Source organism: Alligator sinensis, unplaced genomic scaffold (assembly GCF_000455745.1).
Source record: "Alligator sinensis unplaced genomic scaffold, ASM45574v1 scaffold994_1, whole genome shotgun sequence".
Lineage (NCBI taxonomy): Eukaryota > Metazoa > Chordata > Crocodylia > Alligatoridae > Alligator > Alligator sinensis.
In genome coordinates, this window is record NW_005842488.1 from 120,524 (window position 1) to 146,386 (window position 25,863).

Below are 25,863 nucleotides of genomic sequence, written 5' to 3' on the forward strand. Positions count from 1 at the left end.
ACACGGTGCTGCCTTCTGCCATTTAGACCTACCCATAATATTCTCTGTGATGTCTCCTCAAATAGTCAAGGTTAAGCCAACATTTACACAGCACAAGCTGCTTGTCTCCTTCTAACGCATGTGTCAGTAAATGCTATATTATGTAAAATCCTAAAAAATACCAAAACAATATTAAAAAAGCATTTAGTAACAATGATGTCACTTCTGTTCAGTCGTCTCAGAGAGGTAGGGAGAGACCTCAGTGTTTTCTGCGAACACTTTGGTGGGCTGTTTAGATTAGCAAGAGTCGACTGAACTCACAAAAGGGAGTAGAAATAGCCTCCGCGGAAAACTAATGGGCTTTCTTCTTTTTGTTCTTTTAAGGAAAATATTCTTATCTTGGAGTAAGTAAATAGCTAGAGAGCGGCTTTAATCTGGCAGTTTTAGACACCACACAGAGTAGCAGAAATTGCACAATGAGCAGATACGTGTAGAAATGCACATTAACGGGGGGGAAAAAACAGCTTAATCTCAGCGATTTGCCAGAACGCTATGGGGGCCTTCCTTGCAGCAAAACTTTCATTCTTATCTGCACCGTTGTACAGCAGAGACTGTGAACACAAGGTCCTCAGTATTATTTGTGTGCATCTAAGAGGCCAGATTGATCTGCCAAAAAATAGATTATTTAAATGCAAAACTCCCGAGCTCTTCAGCATCTCGGCACCCAGCGTTCAATTAATCTGTGCTTACAAGTTTCAGAGCTCTCTGTAGAGAGAGGCAAATCCAGGCCGCGTTATATTATCCACAAAGAAATGCTTTTTGTAGGGACTGTTGTTACAAGTTGTGTGCTGCTGTGCTAAGCCATCTCCCCTGAAAATGTCTCGGTCCTTATTTAAGGGCTGTACTTACACAGTGCGAGGTAGGCTTAATCCACGCACCGTCTCCTCGCAGACTTGCTGGCAAGAGAGAGATTTCCAGTTAATGCAAAGAATGCATTGGGCGGCCAAGTGCTAGCCTTGTCTAACCCGGTCTCATGCCACTTCCTATCAGCTCCCAGGGAAATTTTTCTCCCAGCCTTCATTATTGAGAAAGTGGCTTGTGCCCTTATTCAGGAGGGTTTATTTCTGTTAAAAAAAAACCAACAACCCAGTCTTGCTGGTGTATTTATTAGCTTTAATAAGATCACATTTGCAATAGAGCAGAGAGCTAGTCAAAGGGGCATGTTCTATCTGATCTAGACTACACCCATTTCCAGGAAAGAAGACTTCTTTCAGGTCATTCAGTAACCCTGTGATGAGCCTGCTATAAGCACCTAGACAAAATAACAGGTATTTTTCCTGGGCTGCCAATCCATTACCACTAAGGAGCAGTATAATAGACTAGTTGTAAAAAAAATTAAAAATAAAATAAAGAGCCCAGTGGTTTAGGGGATGTATTTCCAGCAGCTTCAAAGGAGTTGCTTCTATTTACCTGTGCAGAGGCTTTGGCCTCGCAGCTCCTAAGTGGTATGATGTCTCATTTTGTTTTTGGTGTGTTTTTTCATTTCAGGTCTATGATGGTAGCAATAATTCTGCTCGCCTACTGGGCTCCTTTAGCCGCTCCGAGATGCTGGGCACGAGTATAAACAGCACTTCCAGCAGCATGTGGCTCGAGTTCATCACCAACAGCGAGAACACAAGTAAAGGCTTTGAACTACAGTTTTCAAGTAAGTCCCAAACCGCTTGCTCATGGAATAAGCACCGTTATTTGAATTATACTGGCACCCAGGAGCACAGTAGAGACAACGGTCCCATGGTGCTAGGCACCGGACAAACACTTAGTTAGAGATGGTTCCCACTCTAAAAGTCTTGCAGTCTAGAAAGCATGGGAGACGACCATTATTATCCTCTTATTACTAAGAGGCAGATGAAATGCAAAAAGACTGGTCTGCACTTTGAAGCTTGCCAGGATAGCTGTGCTGGTGAACGGCATTGGTGGGGGGGAAACGTGAAAAATGTGCTTGGCATAACTTGCATCTCCAGTAGGAGGGATGATGGGATAGTTCCTTCCAGAGTAGATCTACAAGAAACCTGTCCCGGTATCAACCCACCCTTAGGGACCTTCTGGCTTGCTCACAGGAAGTCTGCAACAAAGCTGGGAAGTGAAGTGTTCAGATTCTCAGTCCACTCTCTAAATCATAAGGCCACCCTTCCTCTAATGCTTCTTCCCTGTTAGAGAAAAGATGCAAGGCAGAAGGAGAGCAGTCCCATGTGGGCCTGCAGCAGCTCTCTGCATTACCAGTTATTCACATATTCCAGTTATTGAGAACAATTCCCTCTTGCCTTGTACCAGGTTTCGAGCTCATTAAATGTGAGGATCCCGGCATCCCCCAGTTTGGCTACAAGGTCCACGACGAGGGACATTTTGCAGGCAGCTCCGTGTCTTTTAATTGTGATCCTGGCTACACGTTAAGAGGCAGCAGGGCGCTGGTCTGCTTGACGGGTGAACGCAGAGCTTGGGACCAACCACTGCCAGTGTGTGTAGGTAAGACGCCATCATTTTGGTTAGGGCTGTCTTTGCAGATCCCAATACAGAGCCTTGCTCCGACCCAGCCAATGCACTCATCTGAGACAGACCCCCATGGATGCAAACACAGACAATAGCAAAGTTCCCTTGCTACTCATCCCTTTATCAGACCTCAGTCTCATGAATATAGATCAGGAGCGTGAGGCTATGCCAGCTGGCCTGACCTGAAGCACCCTCTGCTATTGCTTTCAGACTGAGCCTTTCAGCAAAGCTCTGCTAATGTCTCTCATTCCTAGTCTATATTCCTGCTATTCCTTAAATACACCAAACTGAAGGGTGGTTTCCCTGTGGTGGCAGGCATCATCTGGGAGTTGCTTTGGAAAGCACAAAGCCATTTTCATTTGAGAGTTGCTGAAGGTTACATCCCATAGTCTCCGTCGCATTACTTCTCTTATTTCGTTTCCCCACGCAGTTCCTGAGGCATACGCTCATTCTCTTACTACATCACTTGCCTGAGCAGCACGGTCTGAAAACTCATATACACTCAATATTAAACCTTAACACTCCAGCATTCAAGGGCAATTCTTAAAATCACTTGCAATTTAATCTGTTGCATCTTGTGGTATTTTCAATTACATCCATTTGCTTTTGAAGCAGGGATAACGGTGTGCATAAATGGATGATCGCTGATGCTATTGAAGTGCCCTAAACATGCCAAATGGTATACAGACCTCCTGAGAAAACAGTAGTCTGCTGCATAAGTGCTTTAAATATATAAAGGTAAAGACAGGAGACTGGAAAAGCGATATATGCAAAGTGCTCAGAAGATGACTGACAGAGACCTGAGCTTCATGCATGCCAATGGCTTTTTAGTATTGCCCTTATTATTTCCTCGCTTTTTGATTTGCAATTGCAGATGTCCATGTGAATGCATAAAAATGTGCTCTGTGCATTCAGATCAGGAGGCCTTTCCTATTTTTGACCCTAGGAATGACATTTTCAGACATTTTCTTGGTTGGCCTGGCTATTTCCATCCAAGTTAAACTTCCAGTGGTGATGACACTCTCAATGGTTGTGATCAGAACAGAGTTCAGCTGGTGCTGACTGGTTTTCAAAATCTTCCCCCAGTGAACTCCCAGCTCTGATGAGAATTAAGCCCTGCTCAGTCTGCCAAATGCAGGGAGCTGTTTTGTCCCCAAGAAAGTTGGCTGCTTATCATTGTCAAGCTTATCTTCGTCAAAAGCCAGATGTTTTGGACTTTAGTGCCGTCACAGCATATAGACCAGATTGTGCACCACAAGAATTGCAAGCTCTGTCTCTAGAGCCTGGAAAAAAAAAAAACTATTAAAAAAAACCAAACTGCAACAAGCTGAGGCCCAAGAACAGATGTGCACATGTGGACAATCATGGCAAGCCATTTAAACAACACAATAAAACAACAGACCCATTTCTTAATGGCAAGATTGGCATCCCCATCTGCCAATAAAGAAGACATACAGCACTGTCACAATTGACTGCATAGCTATTGTGAAGGTTATTACATGGTAACTCCAAGGTAACTCGGTTGGAAATGATAGCAATTAGAAGTGCTATAGACACTTATGTCTAAAGTAGACAAAGCACCAAGAAACATACAGCAAGGGATAGTCTTGAATTGACTTGAAGACGTAACGGATTATTTTGCCCTTTAGCTGCTAAGTCATAGAAACTATGACATATCAACGACCTGTTCACTGCCATCCTAAACTCCATAATTGACCAGCATTTTCAGTGCATAACGAAGTTCTCAGACAGTCCCCGAGTCATTTTCAAGGTCAGAAATAACACATGAGGATTATGGTGGCACAGAGGTCTCATTAGCCAGGAACACACTGCCTTCCTCTTATTCAATGACCCGGTGCTGCATCTTAGCTCTTGTAGTCAACAGCCAAAGTCCATGTGGTTATAATCCAATAATCTTCTCAACCTTTACCCTTTCTGCAGGGGCTCTGTGTATCTCTTGCATGTGCAGGTAAATTCATAGGATTTATGAAGACATGCTATAGGGTACAACAAAGTTCTTTACAAAATCAGTTTGAAGGGAATAGATGAAGTGGCTTTATGATGCTTATGAATAAAGATTTTGGACATACAAACAGAGGAATCTCAACTCACCCCACAGACTGTCAATTAAGGACAAGTGAATATAAACGGGTTCTCCACCGAGGCACTGCACAGGCAGAGAGTGCAAATATTTTGTTGCCTGCTGTGGAAGTGCATCGGGTTTGTAGGGACCTGAACAAAAATGCAGAGCAGCCAGGCCAGGTGACTCTCATTAATACTCTGTAGCAATCACGGGCTGAGGTCTGCATCTGTTCCTAGTTGCATTGCCAATTAAAAGTTACCTTTGGAGAGAAGCAAAGCTCTGTATTTAGAGTTGCTGGATACATGGGACCAGAAGACACTGAAAAATGTGCTTAATTTTTTCAGCTGAGTGCGGGGGCACTATCCGAGGAGATTCATCTGGGAGGATATTGTCTCCGGGGTATCCCACTCCATACGATCACAACCTCAACTGCATTTGGACAGTCGAGGCCGAAGCTGGTTGCACGATAGGGTGAGTTTCAGACCAAGTACTGAGTCTGTTTTACGGCTTGCTTTTTCCCCTGTTGCTCTTTGCAGGTGAAGCATTGGCTACAGTGTTTAGGCTGTAGTCAAAGTTGGCTTAAGGGTTTTGGATGCACAATTGCTAGTTGGCATCCAAACCCGCTAGGCATCACAGAAGATCCCACCTCTTATTTTGCTACAAGGAGGCTGGGTTATGCACAGTTTTGCTAAATTCATGCTGGGTGTAGGCAGTGTTTATTGCTTGTTTTTTCCCTTTTGCTGCGTCTCTCTTTCTAGAAGCAGATCGCTAATTATGTAAAGAGGCTAGAGAGAATATAATTTCACTTGGAGAGTCACAAATGAGCCAGCCAGCACTTGCTTACCTCCCTGCCAAGACAGGTGGAAGCAGCATCATTTTTTCCCCCGACTTTGGCTTCCATTACTTTAATTTATATCCCCTATACGACCTGTCTCAGAAACATGGTTTATTGGTAAAAACATCTGTCGTGTCATGCTGTGGAGAAGGCCGGGTTATTTGCCGCTGCTGCCTGGCATTATGGCTTTATTAAACTTTCATCTGTTAGCCTTCAATCCTGTATCTGCGTGCAGGGCAACAGCTTCTTCCTTTTTTAATTTCTTTTGGGACATAATCCAGAGTTGAAACTAAGGCTCTGCTCCTGAGAACTGCACTGAGATTTCCCAGTAAAATCCAGCCTGCCTCCAGGTACATTATTTGACAACAAGGATTTGTTCATGTGTCCAAGAGCCTCTAAGATTATATTTTAGCCAGGGATAATGCTAAGCAATTATAGACTTGGAGCAAGTCGGGTGAAGTCGATGCAGTTGCACAGGTGTAACGTTGGGTTCCCAGATGTGAGCCGCAACTGGACAGCTGGAAGGAGGCAATTGCAGCGCATGTCTTTCTTTTATTGTAACTTCATTGTTTTATGGCTTTAATAATAAAAAAAGAACATACCAAATGTAATTATCTTCCCTGCGGGAAGGTTTAAGATGGTTTCCCAACACCTGGCCGGTCAGGAATCATAAGAAAGTTTCCTCCTTCTGCTTCTCTGACTTTTCTTATTGCTCTCTTACCACTTTGCTTTTGTTAATTGCAATTTAAAATTTAATTTGCCCGAGTTTTTAAGTTGGTATACAAATGAGGCAGGGTACTTGAGAGAAGGTGCTGAGAACACTGCCTCGCAGGCGTTGTGCAGCCACTAGCAGGCGTGTAAACTTCTGCTTCCCAAAATACTGTTTGAGATCTGTAACGCTCTGCATTAAATTTGGGCATTTCTGAATTTCTCATACTGAGGCCTTGTCAGACCAGCTTAATATAGCCCTGTGCTGATGCGGATATTCCTATCAAGCTGGAGCAGCGTTTCGTAGAAAACCAAAACTGCTTGCCAGCACACATTGTGTTAACTAGCAGGAGGAGAAATAATTCCTGGAGAATTTATGCAGTGGTATTATGTTGACCAGCTTTTCCATTAACGGGTCATTTTGATTTGCACTCCTTCCTGTGGCATTTCTGACTGCTTCTCCTAATGATACTGCTATCCGGCTCTATGAACACCCCTGTTATTCCAGTTCTGCATTCTCCTACTGCTCTCTCCTGACCTGCAATATCCCCACTACATCAGCACTGATCTTCTCCGCAACAGAGCCTGTTAATCCTGTCGAGCTGCGTGCAGTGCTTTTGTTCGATAGATTGATGCCAAGGTGAATTTGGTCCAGGATTTTTAAATGCAGAAATTCCCTGTGTTCATTTAGTTTTTGTGAATTGATTCAGTGATGGATGGTCTCTGGAATCAGCATACCAGGCAGAGTTCAGCCAGTGGTCTCCTAATTGGATTCATGGGAGACTTTCCATGGAAACTTTTCAGCAAAGGCTTTTCTACTTTTTCATCCTTTTTGTAAAAGCCTTGGGAGACCTTTGGATGCCCCCATCAGACAATGATGTCTTTTCTTTGAGCTTATCTCTGCTGATGTCTTTCTAGCATCCTTGTTGCAGTCAATACATTCCAATTAACATGTACATGCTCCACCACTATTAATAGCACCTGTTTGCTTCACCTCTTGGTGATTTAGATGGTAATCGCTGCCTGTGGCCCTTCTTTTAAATTAGCACCAGTAGAAGCAGACATTAATTGCAGCGCAGTATCTTTTTCCTGCAAAGTAACCAGTCTAGGTGGGAATTAAATATGTAAATGTGAATTTAGAAAACCCGTAAAGGCACCGGCTTGATGCCCCAAGAGGCTGAGGTGTGCTATACTCCTCTGTAGAACAGACACAGCCCATCTAGCTGGCATGATAAGGCACCGGAGGTGAATATGACCCTCTAAAGACCCAGTCCTGCAGCTGCAATTACACAGGAGGACCCAGTCCTGCAGCCTCATCCGTGCAAACAGATGCTCTTCCATCTTCATCTCCTAAGCCTTTCAGTGCAAATCTACAATCACAGACCTTTACTTCCACAGAAGTCCAGAGGCCTGATTCTCACTGAACTTGGAGCCCCTTTACATCACTCTGCCAGTGAAAAGCGATGCTAACATGGGACTACATTGAATTTACCTGTCTGGATTTGGTTGTAGAATCAATAAGGGAGACATGGGGCCCAAAGAGTGTCGGATGCCTGACTTAAAGCATATGTCGCTGACTCGCGTTGAATGGGAAGGACCCAAATGGGATATGTTGTGTGCATGTATGGCAGGAGCCGCCAGTGGTTTGCCAGGGGGCAAGGAAGAGTGTGAAACCGCAGCAGGCAATAATATGATAATATACCTTGTAACCCTGCCTTTCATCCCACATGAAAGCACCCTCTTCTGTTCCTTTAACCACCTTTATTTTGCAGCTCAAACAGAAAGTGATGATCTCTGGGTTGTTGAGAGAGCAGATTTCCAGCAACTTCATTTTTATGGTAATCCATTGGAAAAATAATCCTCTTCATGCATGATACAATTGTATAAAGCCCTCATTTATAACTTCCATTAAAATTAATCACCAAAGCTTTTGAATAAAGCTGTATCTGTGCAGCAAGAGGAGGAGGAGGATGGAAAAAAAAGGAAGGCAAGCAGGAAGGAAGGAAAGAGCCTGCCCGTTATTTCAATGAACCTACAAGGATTGCACCTCAAAGGGGGATTAATCATATGCACACACAAAAATACTCCGTAACGTGACAACTAAAATGCCTTTGCTCTGGTAAAACAGCAGGGGTGCGTATTGGAAAACAAATGAAATGTTTCTCCAACAAGTGCTCGCCTGGCTGGGAGCGGCCTGTGAATATACTGAGTCAGAAATGGCAGTGGTGCTTTATTGTTTAGCAGCAACCTCAGTGTCGTAAGAGAGTTTATTGATATTGCTAACCCTGGCTTAATGAACGGTGCTGTATTGACAGGTCCATTTTTCAAAGTCTCATCTAGAAATATGAGTAGAAATCTCTGGATGTGCGGCTTTGCTTCGCAGGAGGCTTCTGGGGGCACGATATTTAACCATGCTTATTTATTTAATTTGGGGGGGGGCGCCATGCTGCACGGGAAATAGAAACCGCCCCAAACTACTGAGTCGCAAGGCTCCAACCTTAATCTGAGGCTTGAACCTTTTGTTGGCGGGCTATAAATCATTAGTGTTGCTGTTGATCTGCATTCTGCTGCCTCGGTCACCCCAGGAGGTGAATTAATTGAATTGCCTAAGCCGAGCAGCATTGAGTAGGGCATGTGTGAGGATGGGAGACCTAGAAAACTGCAGCCCATGAGAGTGCGAGTTGAGTAGGTGGCATGCCACTAGTGCCCAGAGGCCAAATCTAAGATCAAGGGTATGGCTTTGTGGGTGCTTTACAATGCACGAGAGACAGTCCCTGCCTGCTAAACTAGTTAAAACAAATGGGGGGAGGAAGGGGGAATAGACAATATTATCCTCAATCCCCAGGTGAGAAGCAGAGGCACAAAGGGATTAGGGACCTTGACCAGGGATACATAAGGAGACCGCGGTAGAACTGGTCTCTGCCCAGACTGGAGGACCCTAACCCACTTTCAGCATAGGCAGAGCTCTCCCAGCCCTACGTTTCCCCATGCAGTTTGAGGAAGGGGCTGGCTTTAACATCATATCCACTGATCACCTCCCTACCTGTTCCCATCAGTGGTGCCATTTCCATTTCCGACCATGTCTCCAGCGCAGCATCTCCGGGCAAGGTTCCTTTCTCTTGCCGAATCAGTGCCTCGCCTACTATTTCCTGGTACCCTTGAAGTCACCTAGGCTAAGTATAGACATTTGGGGAGGTTAAATCGGGTTCAAAATGGCCACCTGATTTAAACTTAGCTCGTCCCGGTGCTGACCTTCTAGTTGCAGGCTCGGTCTCAGTGACCAGCAATCAGTCTCAACCTGTAACCGTACAGAAGTTCAGTGCATGCAAACTGGTCTAAAAAGTGCAGAACCCGGTTTAAGACAAACCTTATATTAACAAACGTATTCCATTTTGGTCAAACTGGCTCCCCCGGCCCATTGTTCCCTCCCCATCCTGACCAGCCAGCCCTCTTAGCCCCCATCCCACAAGCCGCTCTGGGTGCAGCTGCTTTTATCATATTTGCTGCTGCCAGAACAGAGCAAGTAAATCCCAGTGGGGGGAGGAATGGGGGTGTAGATTTGCTGGGGGGGGGTAGAAACCCCACCCCACCTATGGGTCATACCTGCCCACCCCACCTCCTCATGGGTTATACCTGCCCCCATCCCTCAGAGGACCCCTGATCCCCTTCAGCCTGCTACCCCTCCCATCCTGACTTACCTACTATTGGGCAGCCACTTTGATCCAATTTAACCTCCCCCAATGCCTCCAAATGGTTGTACTTAGCCCTAATGCTTTTGGATGTCTGGGGTAACAGTAGAGCAGGTTGCACTTAGTTAAAGGACTTATGCCAGGGGTGGGCAAAATGCAGCCCGCGGGCTGGATGCGGCCCGCCAGGCCATTCTATCTGGCCCATGAGGCCTCTAAAAAATTTAGAAAATTAATATTTATCTGCCTCCTGTCATGCGGCCCTTGATGACTTGCCAAAACTCTGTAAGCGGCCCTCCGCCTGAAATAATTGCCCGCCCCTGACTTATCCTGTAAGGGTGTGGAAAGTCCCCTTGACATGTGTCTGTAATTCTGACCGTCTTACACACCTAGCTACAAGATCCTTTCCATGAAGGGGCAAAAAGTCCTCAGCAGACATCTGGGGCAAAAAGGGGCATACCTGTCCAGTGTCTTCATGCTTATTGCTGGCTTGCTGCCTTATTCTTGCTAGCAACAGCGGTCAAGGGAAAGGAGGAGGCAGACAAATGTAATAGCAATTCTCAGCTTTTCTTTGGTGTCCTTCCTCTGTGGATCTGCTGGCCTTTGGTAAATGGGATTTGTGTACCTCACTGGGGGCTCATTAATTGTGAATCCTATTCTCTGGCTGAGAATACTGATGTGCTTGGAGGGTAAAGCAAAAGTCTGCCATAGCACAGTCTCCTTTGGGGTGCTTGAATGTTGCGTTGCCCCACTTGTGATGGTTAGGGCCTGAATTTGAGAGGTCCTGAGTCCCCGGCGCTCCACTTGAAGTCGGTACAAGCTCTGGATACTCAGCATCGTTGGAAAATCAGGCCTAGCATGTCTCAATGTAAGTGCTTTTTTGAAAAGCTCGGGCCATGTGGCTCACCCAGGATCACGCTACAAGTCAAAAGCAGAGCTTTTCTCCCTCTCCCATCCTTTCTCGAAGCTCTCAATAACTGCTCTATGGTTTATATATATAGCTACATTGCCTAAACTGTTCTTAGCTACATTTGTATACATGTAACGATGATTGTCAGAGTGCAAAAATAACTCTCCTCCTCCTATTGTTTCTTCCACCTACTTGTTGTGTCTTGCCTTAAATTATGCACTTTGGAGCGCGGGAGGAGGATGGTGTAACTACAGCGTCATTCGGTTCCATCGGTATATGCTTCACAGCCTGCCTGTTCCTGAAGGATACCACATCTCTTTAATAACACGATTTCTCCCTGGTTGATTCGTAAATGAACCAGCTTTGGTCAGTCACTTCCTTGTCATCAAGGTGTCACGTAGATGGGTTCCTGCTTCGTGGTTAATCATTTATGTTTTCTGCATCTTAAAAATACATTAGGCAGTGAGTCCCTCTTTCCTGCAACGAGACTCGACACTTCTTGGGGATTCCCTTCAGCAGCTGGTAGGACAAGATGTTTGCAGGGATTCCCGGTCTTCCTTTTGCCGGCTCTATCCTTCTCCCGTCTAATGCTTCCTTGTGTGGAAGGACTTTCCCCTTGATCCGTCTCCCGGTTGTTCCTGTGAACTCAATGGTGAATGCGCAGGGGGAGGAAGTTTGCCCTCAAACAAACACAAGGGCACAAGAACTGAGCGAAGGACATCAAAGCAATACGTTCTTGTTTTTCTGAGCCTGGTTTTTTTCCACTTTGCTCAAGGTCCCAGCTAGATAGATTTATGATTCAGCTCTTTTGGCTTCTGCCCGTTTTTATGGATGTCTTTTTTGTTGCCGAGCACATTTCAGCATTTCTTCCCCCCACCCGCTACTTCTTTATTTTTGCCCTGGATAAATGGGAAGGCAGCCAAGTGAATATTTCCTTGTTTTCCACCGTGGATTTTCTGTCAGGACTTTAAGCCCGGTATCTGATGGTTTGCTTTCCAGAGGTTTCCTCAGCACAACGCATACATCTCTGTCCCTCTTTCAGAAGGCGTTTCAGCGTGGCATATCTAGAGTTACTCCTGTTTTTAGCCTGATTTCGGCATGTCATGTGGTGTCCTCCCCGGTGATAATGTGGCAATGAAAAACAGAGGCAATTAAATGGCCTTTCTTAGGTTGGCATTTTAAGTGCCAGAATGAAAGGGACTGAACCCTGATGTATCGCAGCCGTTAGCTGACAACTCCCCTGGGTGTAACAATAATAATCTCTTCTGCTTAGATAGCACTTCTTCTCCAAAAGAAACCCGAACTCCTTGCAAATGCGGTGTTTGTGCAGCAATTTTTTCACCTGCAAAAGACGGTGGTTGCAAAGCACACTGCCATGCTGCCCAGGAGTTTGGGACAGGAAGGGCTGAGGAGCCCCACATCTATTCACAGCAGCCAGAAGGGAATTGGACTGGTCCATCAGGATCACCCGCCTGTCCTGCCCCAACCCCTACAGGACCTTTAATAAATGCTGAGTCTGTGTTCCACATGCAAGACAGACAGCATCCCCAACAAGAGCTCTGGCCATTAGCTCAGTGCAGACTGTAAAAACGAATGCCATCTGAACACTTCTTCCAGTGCCTTTGTGCTGTCCCTCAAGGGTCTCTCCTCTAGGTACTGGCCAGGCACGACTCGGTTTAGTTTAAAGAACAGGCAAGATAACAGCACAAGATGATTCTGCTGCAGGCGGTCATGAACCAGGAAACCTGTGATGCATGAACTGAAGCACCTGCAGCCCTCTCTTCAAAGCAGGTGGAACAATAGACAATACAGGGTAGAGAAATGTAATCTGCATTGAGAGCGTTGTAATAAAATACAAAGTGGAGGGCATACTGTAATTTCCCTGGCTGTTGAGAGTTCTTGAGCTGCTCTTTCCTCTCCCTTGCCTCCTTATCGCATATTTTAGAAAGCTGCTCATGCTTTCTTAGTATTCATATATTTTTCCTTCTTAGCATTCTGCACTTTATTCTGTCAGCCTGTTGTGTTAGGCATTAAATGTTATGAAAGATGATGTCAAAGCAACCCCCAGTTCAGCAGAGAAAGGCACTTCACCAAATGCAGTGGGTTCTGTCTAAAACACGTCTAGAAGTAGCATCTTAGCACCCAGTCAAGTTAGGCGGTACTGTCCACATTGTATACAGGTGGGGAAATATAGTCATGGAAGTGAAGGATACAAAGCCCACCGAATTCAATGGAAAGATTCCTCTTGGTTTCACTCGAGACCCCACATCCTTTGCTGTAGTCGTACAGCAGAACCAGGCAGGAGACCCGGATCCTGAGACCCGCCCCCCCAAACCCATGTCCATTGCCCATAGCCATAAGACCATCCTTCCTCTTCCAGCGTCTAGTTGCTTATGGAAATGATCCTCCGCAGAATGAGTTTGCTCACCCTCCCAGGAAGTCAAAGTGAGAGGTGGTGTCCCTCATCTCACCTTCTATCTCTGGGATGCTCACTTGCTTCAAAAGGGGTCACTTCTTATCCTTCTCGCTAGCTGGTGAGTTGGATCCTTCAAAGCTGACATAGATAGGAGGGAAACCAAAGAAGGAGAAATCAAAAGGTACATCTCGGACCTCCATTTGGGGTGGAGAGAAGCCAGTAAAAGGGTTGGCGCTTGCATTAATAGAAGGTAAGCGAATCCTGCTGCCTACTAAGTAGGTAGGTGAGCCCCAGGAGCTGAATTTCCTAGCACTCTTGTCCTTTTTACAATCAATATTTCATTGCCTTCCCAGCACAAAATTATTACACCAAAACAATCATAACAGAATAAACAAAAGCCTAACGTACCGAACCCTCCTGCATAGTCAATTAATAATAGCAAATCACTGGCTCGCATATATAATGCAATACTTCGGTCCTGATTATCTTGCACAGCGAATTTAAAATATTAAAGTATCAGGTAGGAGCCAGTGCCTTAAGAAGAGGGAGTAAAACAAAATGAATAAGTAAATAAAGTCAAGCCCTTGAAGATCAATTGTCTCCCCCTTCAGGGAGCAAGTTCACCTCCATCAAATGCCTCTCCCTGGCTACATGTGGGGCAAGGTCCCACAAGGCTCATGCATCAGCTTACTCTTGATTTTCCATTTCTCTGCTCTCCTGTTATCCAAATCAGATCCAGGCTGCAGTGTCCGGGGAGCAACTTCGCTAGTCGGTGTTTCTCCTTAGACCGCAAGCTGCGGCACTATGAGTCTTGCAGGCTTTCCTGTCTCTCCTGCTGGTCTCCATTGCTGTTGGAAGACCCTTGCTCATCCTCTCCTTATAGTGGCAGGACATCGGCAGTGCCCTTATTTCCCCCGCTTTTACCCTGGGCCGGTTAGGGCGTTCTGGATGTTTTCGGGCATTATGCCTGGTGGTTGCATGAGAGAGCTTGTGTAATTTTAAGAACAAGTTAGACAAACATTTGTATAGGTTGGTTTAGACTGGGATGATCCTGTTTTGAGCAGGGGCCTGGACCCAATGAGCTGTAAGGTCTCTTCCAACTCCTACGTCTATGAAACTATGAACTAGATGCGACCTTCTGAGGTCCCTGCCAGCCCTACTTTTCCATGATTGTGTGATCCACTCCTGGACACTATCCATGTCCACCCTACAGCATCGCTGTTTCTGTTCCTCCCCTTCCCCACCCCGGTGACCTGCTACCCCACTCAGTCCTGACCTGCCCTGGAGCCTTTCAAGATTTCCTATTATCTGATCATTTATTTTCAACCTGCCCTGCAGCATTCAAGAAGATCCTGGCTCCTCTCACAGGCTCTGCCCTGCTCCCCATCTCAGACCTGTTTCCCAGCAGTCAGGATGCTCCCTTCTCCTTGCATTAACCTTGGGAGCATTAGACCCTATAGTAAGAACCATCCACCCAATGCTTCTCTTCTAGGTTGAGCTTGCACTAACAACATACTGCTTTAAATAAGCTTCACAGGATATTTTGTTTCCAAGTGATTAGTTTGGTGCCAAGAGCATACACTTTGGTCTGAGCACAGGTTGGGGGAAAAGAAAAAAAAAATCAATGCCTTTTTATCAGCAGATGCAGGCCCATGACTAAAAGCTATTCTGTGGAGAATGCGAGGAAGCAAAAGGACAGTCAAGGTTGTTGCCTCTTGCAGCAAGAGGACAATACGCGAATTAGGTGGAGGCACATTAGTCATCTTAAAGGGTCCCAGTGTAGTTCTTGTTTAGTTTTCCTGCTGGAACAGGTTTACTGGTTCTGCTGAATTTGTCTTTATCTTTAATAATAAGAAAAAGAGCTCAGGAAAGTTAAGGGCAAGCTTTTCAGCCTCGCCTTTACAGCTCCTACAGTGCTCCATTGCAGGCGTATTGTGTGCCTGTGATTAATCTGCCCATCTGTCTGTCGGTGGAGGGGTTATCCTGGTGCCCATCATGCTACTATCTGAGCAGCTTCCATGGAAAATGAACTGCAGGGCCCTTGGTGGGACCATTCTCCCTGATTCCAGTGTGATTTGGATCAGGCTTGTAACCTCTCTGACTGTCACTTTTAGGATTGGCTAGGCATCGGGGAGCATCTACGTAGGGGCTGGTTTTCAGAGAGCACTGAGCACTCAACCTCCTGCGATCACTTTTCTTTCTGCCTGTAGAACTGAGCACTTCATGAAGGCGGTAAGTATAATCATCCTTGTGTTGCAGATGAAGACACTCGGGCAGGTGAAGTGACATGCCCATGGTCACCCAGCGGCGCAGTGGCAGAACTGGGAATGGCACCAGGTCTCCTGAATCCCAGTTCATTTCCTTAGCTGCTGGGTCATGCAGCCTCAAATTAATATCAAGCACTTTTTTTCCAACTGCATCCAGGAAGGGCCTGGCATTTCTTTTTAAAGGGCTCCCAACGGCATCTGGTTCCTTTTCTCCACACAGGCTCCATTTCATTGTTTTCCACACGGAAGAATTCCACGACGTCCTGCGAATATGGGACGGTCCGGTGGAGAACGGGATCCTCCTAAAGGAGATAAGCGGCTCCAGCTTGCCCAACGACGTCCACAGCACCTTTAACTCCGTCATCCTTCAGTTCAATACTGACTTCTTCACCAGCAAGCAGGGCTTCGCCATTCAGTTCTCGGGTAAGCGCCGTGGTGGTGATGTTGCTTTCTCGGTGCTGTTCGGGGCTGGGCATGGGCTGAATGATCACCCATCCCTCCATATTCACTTGGCAGCCTTGAAAACGCTGCTCTGTTGAATGCAGCTCATCTGTGAATAGCTGTAGCATCACCGTTTTCACTGGTGCAGTCATGCGCTGCTGAGTCTGTCTGAATGCAAAGCCGCTCCAAATAGAGCAAAATTGTACACCTTGGCCTTGTCCCTACAACAGAGAAGAACACTATGTTCTTTGGTGCTTTGTCCAGATGGAGAGCAGGGCGCTTGTCTGTGTTGCTCAAGGGCATGTGATTGTGGGTAGCATGAGTGACTTCCAGCCCTTTAGAGGAATTCCTCCCTGCCCAAATACAATAGTTGCCGCTGGACGGCACAATGAAGATTACCCCCAAGGCAGAGCGCGTGGATGCCTCGGGGACAGTGCCTGGGCACCGTGACCCAAGTGTGCATGCACGCCACTGAAATCATGTTGCTACTAGAAAACTGCCACTAGGACTTGTACCCGGGCAGCTCCTGTGCCCAGGCACAGCCTCGGAGGTCACTTCCAGCCTAGAGGTGGCAGCTTTGGTGCCACATACAACAAGGGCAAAACTCTTCCCAGTTCGGAGGACTAGCAGAAGGCCACTACCCACTCTTTTACGGTCATAAAATAATGCAAAGTCTCATACCTGGGAACCAGTACAGCACTTGGGCACCAGAGGAGTGCTCTGTGATAACCTTACACCGGCGCAAACTTCCTTACACAGGACAAACCTCAAGGGGATTTTGATTTGCTCAAGACATGTTAACCGCTTGATTGCATGGAGCTCGATTGCAGGGCACCTCTCTGTACAGGAGATGCAGGTGCCCTGACCCTCTGAGAATCGGACTATGAACGTATCCTCTGTGCACGCTCTTGGTACACTACACCTTATCTGTAGATGGGCAGGCAGGCCCAACACTTTCAAATGACCAGTGATTTTGCTGCCTCTGTATTTGGAGGTCCAACCTGAAACCCTTGAAAGGGGCCTGATTTTTCAGAGGGTGGGTGCTGAGTATTTTCTGAAAATCCGGTTCATTTTAAGATCTCAAATTGGGCACTTCAGAATTTGAGGCATACCAAATCCCTAGTCGCTTTTAAAGATCTTTGCTTTAGTCTGTGTGTGGTCTGGCAGCGTTCATGTGTACGGTGCCATTGCATATAACACACAGGGCCTTAATAGCTTTATTGCATAGAGACACTAAACCCTCCAAACCTATTGACTTCAGTGGGACTGTGCATGGCTGACCATTTAAACACACACACATTTTTGCAGGGTCACGGCTAGTTGGCAGGTAGCGATGGGTAGCTACCCAGTTGGCAGGTACCGATGGGTTGATTTATTTGGAACTGTATAGCCAGGCAGTAATGTTACCAAATAGCGGTAGAGAGATGATGGTATTGAAGCTGCAGTTCCTGTTACTGGTCCACTAGCTGCAGATAAGAGTCTGTTCCGGGTTCTTTCTTTGCAGCCTAGAGAGGAAGGAGCCCTCCAGATTTCCAGCCAGGCTGTGTCAGTCCTCCCGGGAAGCACAGAGCAGATGGAAATCATAGGTGCCTTTGGAAACAGCACTGCTCTTTGCTTGGCTAGCTTCAAAGGCTAGCATGGAGCACGCCCAGCGAGCGCATGCTTGCCTCATCCATTTTCAGCACTGGGAGGGAGCAAGCACGATGCTCTTTTGGAAAGTTTCTGTCCAGTCCCCGCTCAGAGATTGGGAGTGAGACAAAGATGTCTAACTCTTTCTGCAGAAGCTGACTGTAACTTCCCTTTTTGCTCAGCTTTCTGGTCTCAAGCCATGTCCTTATTGCCTGCGATGACTGACCACCATGCTGGACAGGATGTGACCGAACAGTCAGAGACCTGAGATTAAACCTTAGCTGAAACTCCTGCAGCTAAATACGCCTAGTGGTATGGGAACATGGTGGACCAAGTCGTCAGCTGGCATCAATAAGAAGTGAAGTTAGGGACCTGGCTGACAGCAGCAGCAGATCTGGCACCTTATATTTCTTTTGCTGAGATGGGTGGAAACTCCACAGAGTTGACCAAGGTTTCATAAAGACAGCAGCCAGACTGCAAAAGGCTCATGTCTGCCTCTTACAGGTCAGGCTTGGAGCTTCCCAAGAGTAGGGACTAAATTCCCCTGCCACTGGGGGGGGGGGAAAGAAATCTGCTTGCGTTAGCGGTTTGTTTTACACCATCTGTTTGACATAGGATCCTATAAAAATGCCGCGTAAGATCAGCGGGTGCCGGGGTTTATTAAATAAACATGCATGTGCCTGATTAGAAATCACACTTGCACTCTGCAGAGCACACTTGAACTTGCCGTTCCTCGGAGCCTTTTCCAGCTGGAAAAACAGATGCTCGCTGTGAAGAAGGAGGCAGCTTGTGCGTGTGCATGTGTAAATGTGACAATCTTAACAGGGCACAAAGGAAAGATGGAGAGCAAAAAAGTTGTTCTTTTTCCCCCCTTGTACCTTTAGTTATTAGCAAATGAGGCATCCTCATGAGGTGGATTTAGGAGGAAGCGTGGTTTGAGAGCCAAAATGCCAGTCCAGGGCTGGGGAAACTGAGGTTCGGTTCTTGGCTCTGCCATTAATGTTCTCTGGGGCATTTGGCAAGTCATTTATTCTCACTGTGCCTCAGTTTCTGCACTGGTAAATCATGGCAAGGATAACTCTATGCTGCACAGGAGTGGCATGAGGATATTATGGGATGAGAGCCATATTCCAGCCAAGCTGGAAGGATGCTCGCCTCCTGCTCCAATTCGTGGGACTTACGCTTGAGTTGAAAGCCGCAAGAAAATCAGTATTTGCAGCCCGTGGAGTTCTTTGCTCCACGAATGCCACGTGGTTAAATTGCATCATTAAGGCTTTAGGGCATTCTGGATAAGCCTCTGGCCATTTCTTGCACCTCTACAAGTTAGGAATGAGTAGGGACCGCTGTAATTCAGGCTCTGGCAGGGGAAAAGATGAGCTCCCTGCAGGCTTGCTGGAGCCAGTTTCAGGTGTGTTTTCACGGTGGGCTCTCCCACGCCTGGCTGACGGAGCCCGCCGTGGAGCCGATTACCATTGAACAGCAGCACACAGGCTGTTCTTCAGCTGTTTTAAGAAAGTAAAGCTCACCACTTATTAGATGACACCTTTTAATTAAAAGCTCATCACTTGCAATTCTTAATGAATCCGTAATAAATCAACTTTACTAAACAACGGCTCTTATTGTGGGAGCAGGCACCCAGCGTGCCTATGCCTGCAGCCCGTAGGGCAGGGGGTGCTTACCTGCTCTGCTCTAAACTCCCTGCCAAAGCGGGGAATTCAACAACCTGATTGGCTGAGCCCTGGCAGGGGCCGCCCCTGCAAACACAGTGTTTCCAGGGCTCTCCCACCTTTCTCCTCCACGCTTCAAGTAAGTTTTGGTTTGTTCGGTGTCATCTTTTTTTCCCTGCCGTCCCTCTCCCCCCACAGTTTCAGGCCATTTCCAGCCAAATCTAAGTTTTCTGGGGCTTTGGAGGAAACATTAAATTTTGGGCTTTCTCCTGAACTCTGAATTACAGCGGTCCCTAGGAATGAGCAAAAATCCTGTTTCTGAGAGCAAACAGGTTACCACAGAGAGGTGAGAAGGAATGTTTAAAGTCACACTCTCGTCAACACTTATATTCGAGATGGCCAGAAGAGGACGGGGAAGCTGAGAGCATGGAAAAGTATGCCCTTGTGTTTCCCCCAATGTTTGAAAGTCATCCTTTTGAAAATTAAAATACCTATGACTAACTCAGTGCTTGATAGGAAAACTGAAGAGTTAATCACCTGAAGAGTTGTTTGAAAGGGAGCCGTTTTAAACACAAAATATTTGGAAGCTTTTACCCCCTTTTTACTTATTTCTCTATGCTCCACTGGCAAAATTGAAAAAGGAAGAGGGGAGGAAAAAAGGGGTCAGGAAGGGAGGAGAAAACAGACAATTGAGCAAAAAACCCGAAAGAACTCCAAATGAAAGACACTTTTGTGATTTTTAATTTCAGAATAAAACAGCATGATTTCTAACATAGATAGCATTTAATGCATTTCTGTAGTGGCAACCCTATGTTTTCTTCAGCTGCAAATCGGATGCTGAAAATCATGAGACTGTTTGAACAGGCAAGCATTTAAGAGGAAGCGAGGCATACCAGGTTATTTTTTCTTTTGCCTTCTGGTTTCTGACTCTATCACGATGAGCCAGGAGGCCCCTTACAACGTGCCTTACACCTTTTCCGTGCACCTAGGAGGGCTTGAAGCATCCTTTTTTATCTGAGAGCTGGGGCATCACATGACTCCAGGCGCTCAGGCTTTCAGGAGAAATACCAGGCAGCACAAGTATCGCGAGCCGAGCACAAGAGCTGCCGACATTGTGACGGAAATGTTTTTCCCAATCGAAGCATTTCTCCCGTGAAAGGTTTTAACCGGCTTGCACGCTTAGAAGAATGAGCTCATTCCCGGAGGGTTGCCAACCTGTATTTGCTTGTTTGTTTTTAACGCTCCCAGTTTCCACTGCCACATCCTGCAACGACCCAGGGATTCCTCAGAACGGGACCCGGAGTGGAGACAGCAAAGAAGCCGGCGACTCCATCGTCTTCCAGTGTGACCCAGGATACGCCTTGCAGGGGGAGGCCAAGATCACCTGCGTGGAGATCGAGAATAGGTTCTTCTGGCAGCCAGACCCTCCTTCCTGCATAGGTATGCTCCATGCTGTCATTTCTCCGTGTGTCCTTTTCCTGGTTTTAGCCACAAGTTTTTGCAGTTCCCAGCCTGTTCATGATCGAGTATAATCGTGCAAGTCTAACATAGCCATTAGCAAACGTGGGGTAAAAAAAGACCCAAGGGAAGCATCGGGAGTCTGCTCAGCCAGGTCAGTGAGGCCTGGAAAGTGGCTGAGCTAAGCTAGAAATCCACTGGCTTACCAGGATGGGCCAAAAAAGCAGCCTGGCCTCTAAGACCAGGTGTTCCCAAGAGCTCAAAAAGGAGGAACCTTAGTTAGTTGGTTAGGAAGCGGGGAACTCTCCGCACCAGCCTGGTCTGTCCTGTGTTGGCGTTGGGTTTCCCAGCGCTTCTGTTCTCTGATGTTTCTGCTCAGATCGTAAGCACTCTTGGAGGGCAGGGTTGTTCTGGGGTTTGCACAGCACCTGGCACCAGGATTAAGACTTCAAGGATGCTTCTATACCAGGGCTGGGCAAAATGTGGCCCTGGGGGCCAGATGCAGCCCGCCAGGCCATTCTATCTGGGCCGCGGGGCCCCTAAAAAATTTAGAAAATTAATATTAACCTGCCCTGGGCTGCTTATGCGGCCCTCGATGGCTTGCCGAAACTTAGTAAGCGGCCCTCTGACCAAAATAATTGCCCGCCCCTGTTCTATACCATGTTCCCAGAGAGAGAGATGCTCCCAAACCCATCTGTTCCTGCTCCCACATGCCAAACCTAGAAATTCAGTAGCGGCCCCATTGCAGGGGCGGGGGACAAAGGGATAATGCATTGCAAGCCCTCTCGAGACCTCTTTCTCAAGCAGGCTGGAGACTGGTCATGGAGAAACCTGCCCCCCTTCAGTGGTTTTTACCATCTCGCTGCTGGGTTTGGACCACGAGGGCAGGTGCATGCTGAGAGCATCCCTCCTTTGGGGTGTGGTGTAGGCATGCCATGTATAGGCCGTAAAGCCTAAGTAGTAATTCTTAGCTGGAGAGCTCAAAGTTAAATGAGGCACAATTAAAGCCCAGCCTTGGAAGGGGGACTTAGGATCTTGGCTGGATGTCTTCTGCACAAGGATGTAACAAATTCTGATCCTCAGGAGATAACTACCTGACATTCTCCTTGAGCTCATAAAGTCATAAAAGAAGCTCATAAAATTGATTTTTTTAATACCTCCGGAACATATAAAAATTGTCATGCTAAGCACATAAAAGCAATAAACCTTAAATTTCCTGGCTAATTAAATGTTAGCCAGATATTACTCATTCTGTAACCTTCATTCATGTTTATGCAATGTTATCCCAAGCAAGTCAAATTAATTAATTCTGTTTCTTAAAACTGATTTAAAGCCAGCCAGAAAACTTTTACGGCCTGTCCAGAATTTATGCTTGCTGCAGGACAGCTTGATTTTTTTTTTTTTTTGAATGACTGTCTTGCGAATCTATAGAGACATCATTTCAGTGTGATGCAGACAGCCCTTTTACTTGTCCCAGAGCTACAACTAAAATCACATGGCTGTGTGTCGTACCCACTCTCCCATCGAGTTCTCATTCACATTGGAGGCTGGGATCTGAGCTTTTCTTTTCAGAGAGACGTAGCTCATTCCTTGAGATGATCTGAGCTCTGACAATTCCCCTGGGTTGTCTTCAGCGGAGCTGTTTTATTCAAGGGAGGCCATTATAGTGAATTGTTTTTGAACACAGCATTGGCAATCTTGTTTTAGAAGAGGCAAGATCACCAAGAGTCTGATAGCAACAAGGTTTTCCCTGAGTAATAAAGGACTCGGGGAATTGTTGGTGGGCAGATAATGCAAATAGTCATGCGCTCGATGCCTAATGACAACTCGTTTGAAAATGGAAATTTCCCCACCCACCATAGAAAAATTGAGTTGTCATGGAAAAATTCAAATCAAAATATTTGATCCTTGAAAACGGCTGCGGTGCCTCTTGAGAATTGCAATTCAGGTAAATCTTTAGATTGGGCTCCCAGGTTAGATGACATTTCTCGTGCTGATGGGAGATGGAACGTCATGGGAGTTGCATGGCTGCAAAGGATCATGGGAGATAAAAGTCCAACTGGGAATCTTTGCCCATTGAAGAGAATGAGAATATGAGATGAGCGCACTGCAACTACCATAACGTGCCACGGCAGTGTTTCGGCATCACAATTTGTGGAGGCGGGAGAGGGGTTCCATTTATCTACAAAAAAATAAAATCTCTATCTCCCTTCCCCGGGAGGCGGACACATGCTAAAAGATGTCAGTTCAGTGGAAATTCAGTTTTCCAACCCAAATTCCAGTCGTCAGAAAACTTTCAGCTGGCATCATCTTCCTGGCAGAGAGGCAGGGCAACGTCCTCTTTCCTTGGACACTGATCAGGAACATGCCATTTGAGGAAGGGACACCTGAGAGCTCGTCAGCTCTGGGAAATGCAAGGCAACGTTTGCATCTCCTGTGGTTACAGCTTACAGATCCTGAACAGAGGACCAGCAAAGGCTAAGGACAGAAACACATTCATGTATTCACAGGAATGATTTTTTTTTTCTTCTTCGTCAAGGAAGTGCCGTCAACACACGAGCAAAAATCCCCTTCTCCTGGCTCCTTGCTCTGAACAATGTTGGTTCACGGAGCAAATGTGTTATGTAGGGGTATGCCAGCCATCAGTTTGGCTCTGATCGTCCTACTTTATAGCAGCTTGAGCTCTCTATTTTCATGCGGTGCACATTTACTCCCTCTCTGTCTCGTTGGTTCTCTTCATCTCCTGCACCCCTCTGAAAAACAGCCCAGTTATGCCTGGCGGTCGCATAATGGCAGACGTCCTCCTTTCTTGGGCCTTTTCCTCCTGGAAACCACAAGTGACAAGAGGAAAGGTCATGAGAAAAGCTTTTTCTCGTGATTTTTCCAGCTGGGAGAGGAGAGGTGAAGTGCATTTATCTTAGTGGCAGACAAGGTTCTTTGGGTGAATCTGATCTCTTTCATTAGACCAACTAAATAGTTGGAGAACAATTTTTAAGCAAGCTTTCAGGTTGGTTGAACTATGTAGTTGGTCTAATGAAAGAGATCAGATTTACGCAAAGAATCTTGTCTGCCTATGTCCTTAGACCAACACGGCTACAACCTACACCCCTTTATCTTAGTGGTGACATTTGTGTAGCTTCCGGCCTGAGTTCTTCTGGTCTTAAGAGAGCTGGAGGGTTGGGAGAGACCCTCCATCCACATTCAGGCTCCTACAGCTTGTGGGAAGGAAAAAGCAACACTGAACCTTTAAAAATACATTAGTTTTTAGGGTTAATTAGAGAGGCCCAAATTCGACCCCTAAATTAGAACATATCAGGACCTGAGCAAAACCCGAACTGCACAAATACCTGCTCTCCTTACAATGGGTTGACCTTGTTACAGGGTTTCTTATTTATATACAGCTCTGCTTTCATCTTGCTACCTTATCCTTAGCACTGACATTCTTTTTCCCCATCTGTACTGTAGTACAGGTGCTTTCACTAAATTATACGAGCTAATCAAAACTTCAGCTGCAAGGAACCCCTGGGCGCTGGGGCTTTTGAAGTCTGCTTCCCAATCCAAGTCCAAAATGTGTGACTCGAACCATACTCTGGCTTAAATCCTTTGGAGATTGGATGGGATTTTCAGTGGAGTCGAAGGGCGTTAGGCAACCAACTCCCCTAGGCTGCTTTGAAAATCCCAGCCTTTGAACTCTTAAGTTTCTCCTAAGTTTCCCTTGAACATAAACTCTGGAAAATGAAAGCATCTTTACGGTTAATTCCCCATCAGTAATACCAAGGTCAGTCTTCTGTATAAGGCACAAGGCCGGGGCTCAGAAGATCTGTGATCTCCATCTTGCCCCTCCATGCTACTTTGGTGTCACCTTGGGTTAATTGCTTCACTATTCTCTGCCTCACTTTCCTCATCGGCTAAATGAGGATGATAAATTCTCATCACTTGCATTAGCCGGTGACTTCACTCCATGGTCTTGGAGGCCGTTTCGAGTCCTCATGTCCCTAGCTGCAAGGGAGAGGGAGAAGAAAGACGGCATTCACTGATGTTTAAAAATGCTTAGACACTGCAGCAAGGAGGTCTGCATAAACACCCGCAAGATACAATTTAAAAGTTCTTGCTGAGAATTGTTCCCCTAATCTGGGTGTTACCCATTTGTCTCCCAATCGGCGTCTGCATTACTGCGGGGCTTGTTATTGCATCAAGCACACAAGCTCTGAAAAGTCAAGGATTGCTCTACTCCCCCTGGAAATCTGGAAGTGTAGGTCAAGCTGAGCAACAGAGGGAAATCCTAGAGGATCTACCCCCAAGAAAAGGACTTCAAGAGTTTGACAGTAATAAATTAATCGTGGGCAATTGCCACTGTGCAGAAATGTTACGGGGGCACTCTCAGCTTGGAAAAAAATGGATTTTTCAATCAACTTGGCATTTCATGCATTGGCAGCTGTAATAAATACAAACAAATCATTAGTCCCTGACAATGTGCGCATTCACTTCTTTAGCAGGAATTTAGGATGTGACTGGGAGCTGTCTAGATGCATGAAATAAGGAGGTGTAAGGCATCCTTTTCCTCTTAACTGTTTATCTGTATGTCTTATCTTATGAAGGCTGCCACAGCGTCTGGGGCTCTCTTTTACTGTATGTATGTGCCATGCCCAGTCCGGTGGGACCCGAGCCCCAGTTTAGGCCGTGAAGCAGTACTGTACAAGTGATAATCGCTCACCTGGCAGCCTAGCTCTGGCTCCATATTCCTCTGTCTGTTCCCATCTACTCATTTATATCCTCTATCCATGTCTTCGTCTGTCGGCCCATATCTCTCAGCCGCTTATTTAAATCTCCTGCCTCCAAAATTGCTAGGTAACCTTAGTCCAGAGCTCGACCTTTAAGTCTAAATTGGCCATCATCAGTTGATTTTCCTACCTGGCAAGATATGCAACATGTGATTTTTTTTTGGATTATTTTTTTTTTACCCTGTTGGTTGCTTGCTCCTTCAGCTCCCTGCGGAGGGATTTTGACGGGACCATCGGGAGTCATTTTGTCGCCGCAGTATCCGGAGCCGTATCCCCCGGGGAAGGAGTGTGACTGGAAGTTGACTGTCTCTCCTGATTACGTCATTGCCCTGGTCTTTCATACGTAGGTATCCAAGAGCAAATTGGCTGCTTGATTTTACTCCTATAAGGACCTGTGGGCAACAAGGGATGGAGCTAGTGAGGTTAGCATGTGTTTCTCATAAGGTCACCCTGAGA

At 46.3% G+C, this 25,863-nt stretch overlaps 1 protein-coding gene across 1 annotated transcript in view; it reads left to right on the forward strand.

Moving 5' to 3' along the window:
• The window catches only part of LOC102368221 (CUB and sushi domain-containing protein 1), a gene marked incomplete at its 5' end in the record, with an annotated part of 292,700 nt that overhangs the window by 119,454 nt on the left and 147,383 nt on the right, over positions 1-25,863 (forward strand). Inside the window, 6 exons of the mRNA XM_014523449.2 lie at positions 1,528-1,684; positions 2,311-2,502; positions 4,954-5,080; positions 15,652-15,854; positions 20,417-20,608; positions 25,612-25,750. Coding sequence (XP_014378935.1) covers positions 1,528-1,684; positions 2,311-2,502; positions 4,954-5,080; positions 15,652-15,854; positions 20,417-20,608; positions 25,612-25,750 — 1,010 coding nt within the window. The remainder of the gene's footprint in view (positions 1-1,527; positions 1,685-2,310; positions 2,503-4,953; positions 5,081-15,651; positions 15,855-20,416; positions 20,609-25,611; positions 25,751-25,863) is intronic.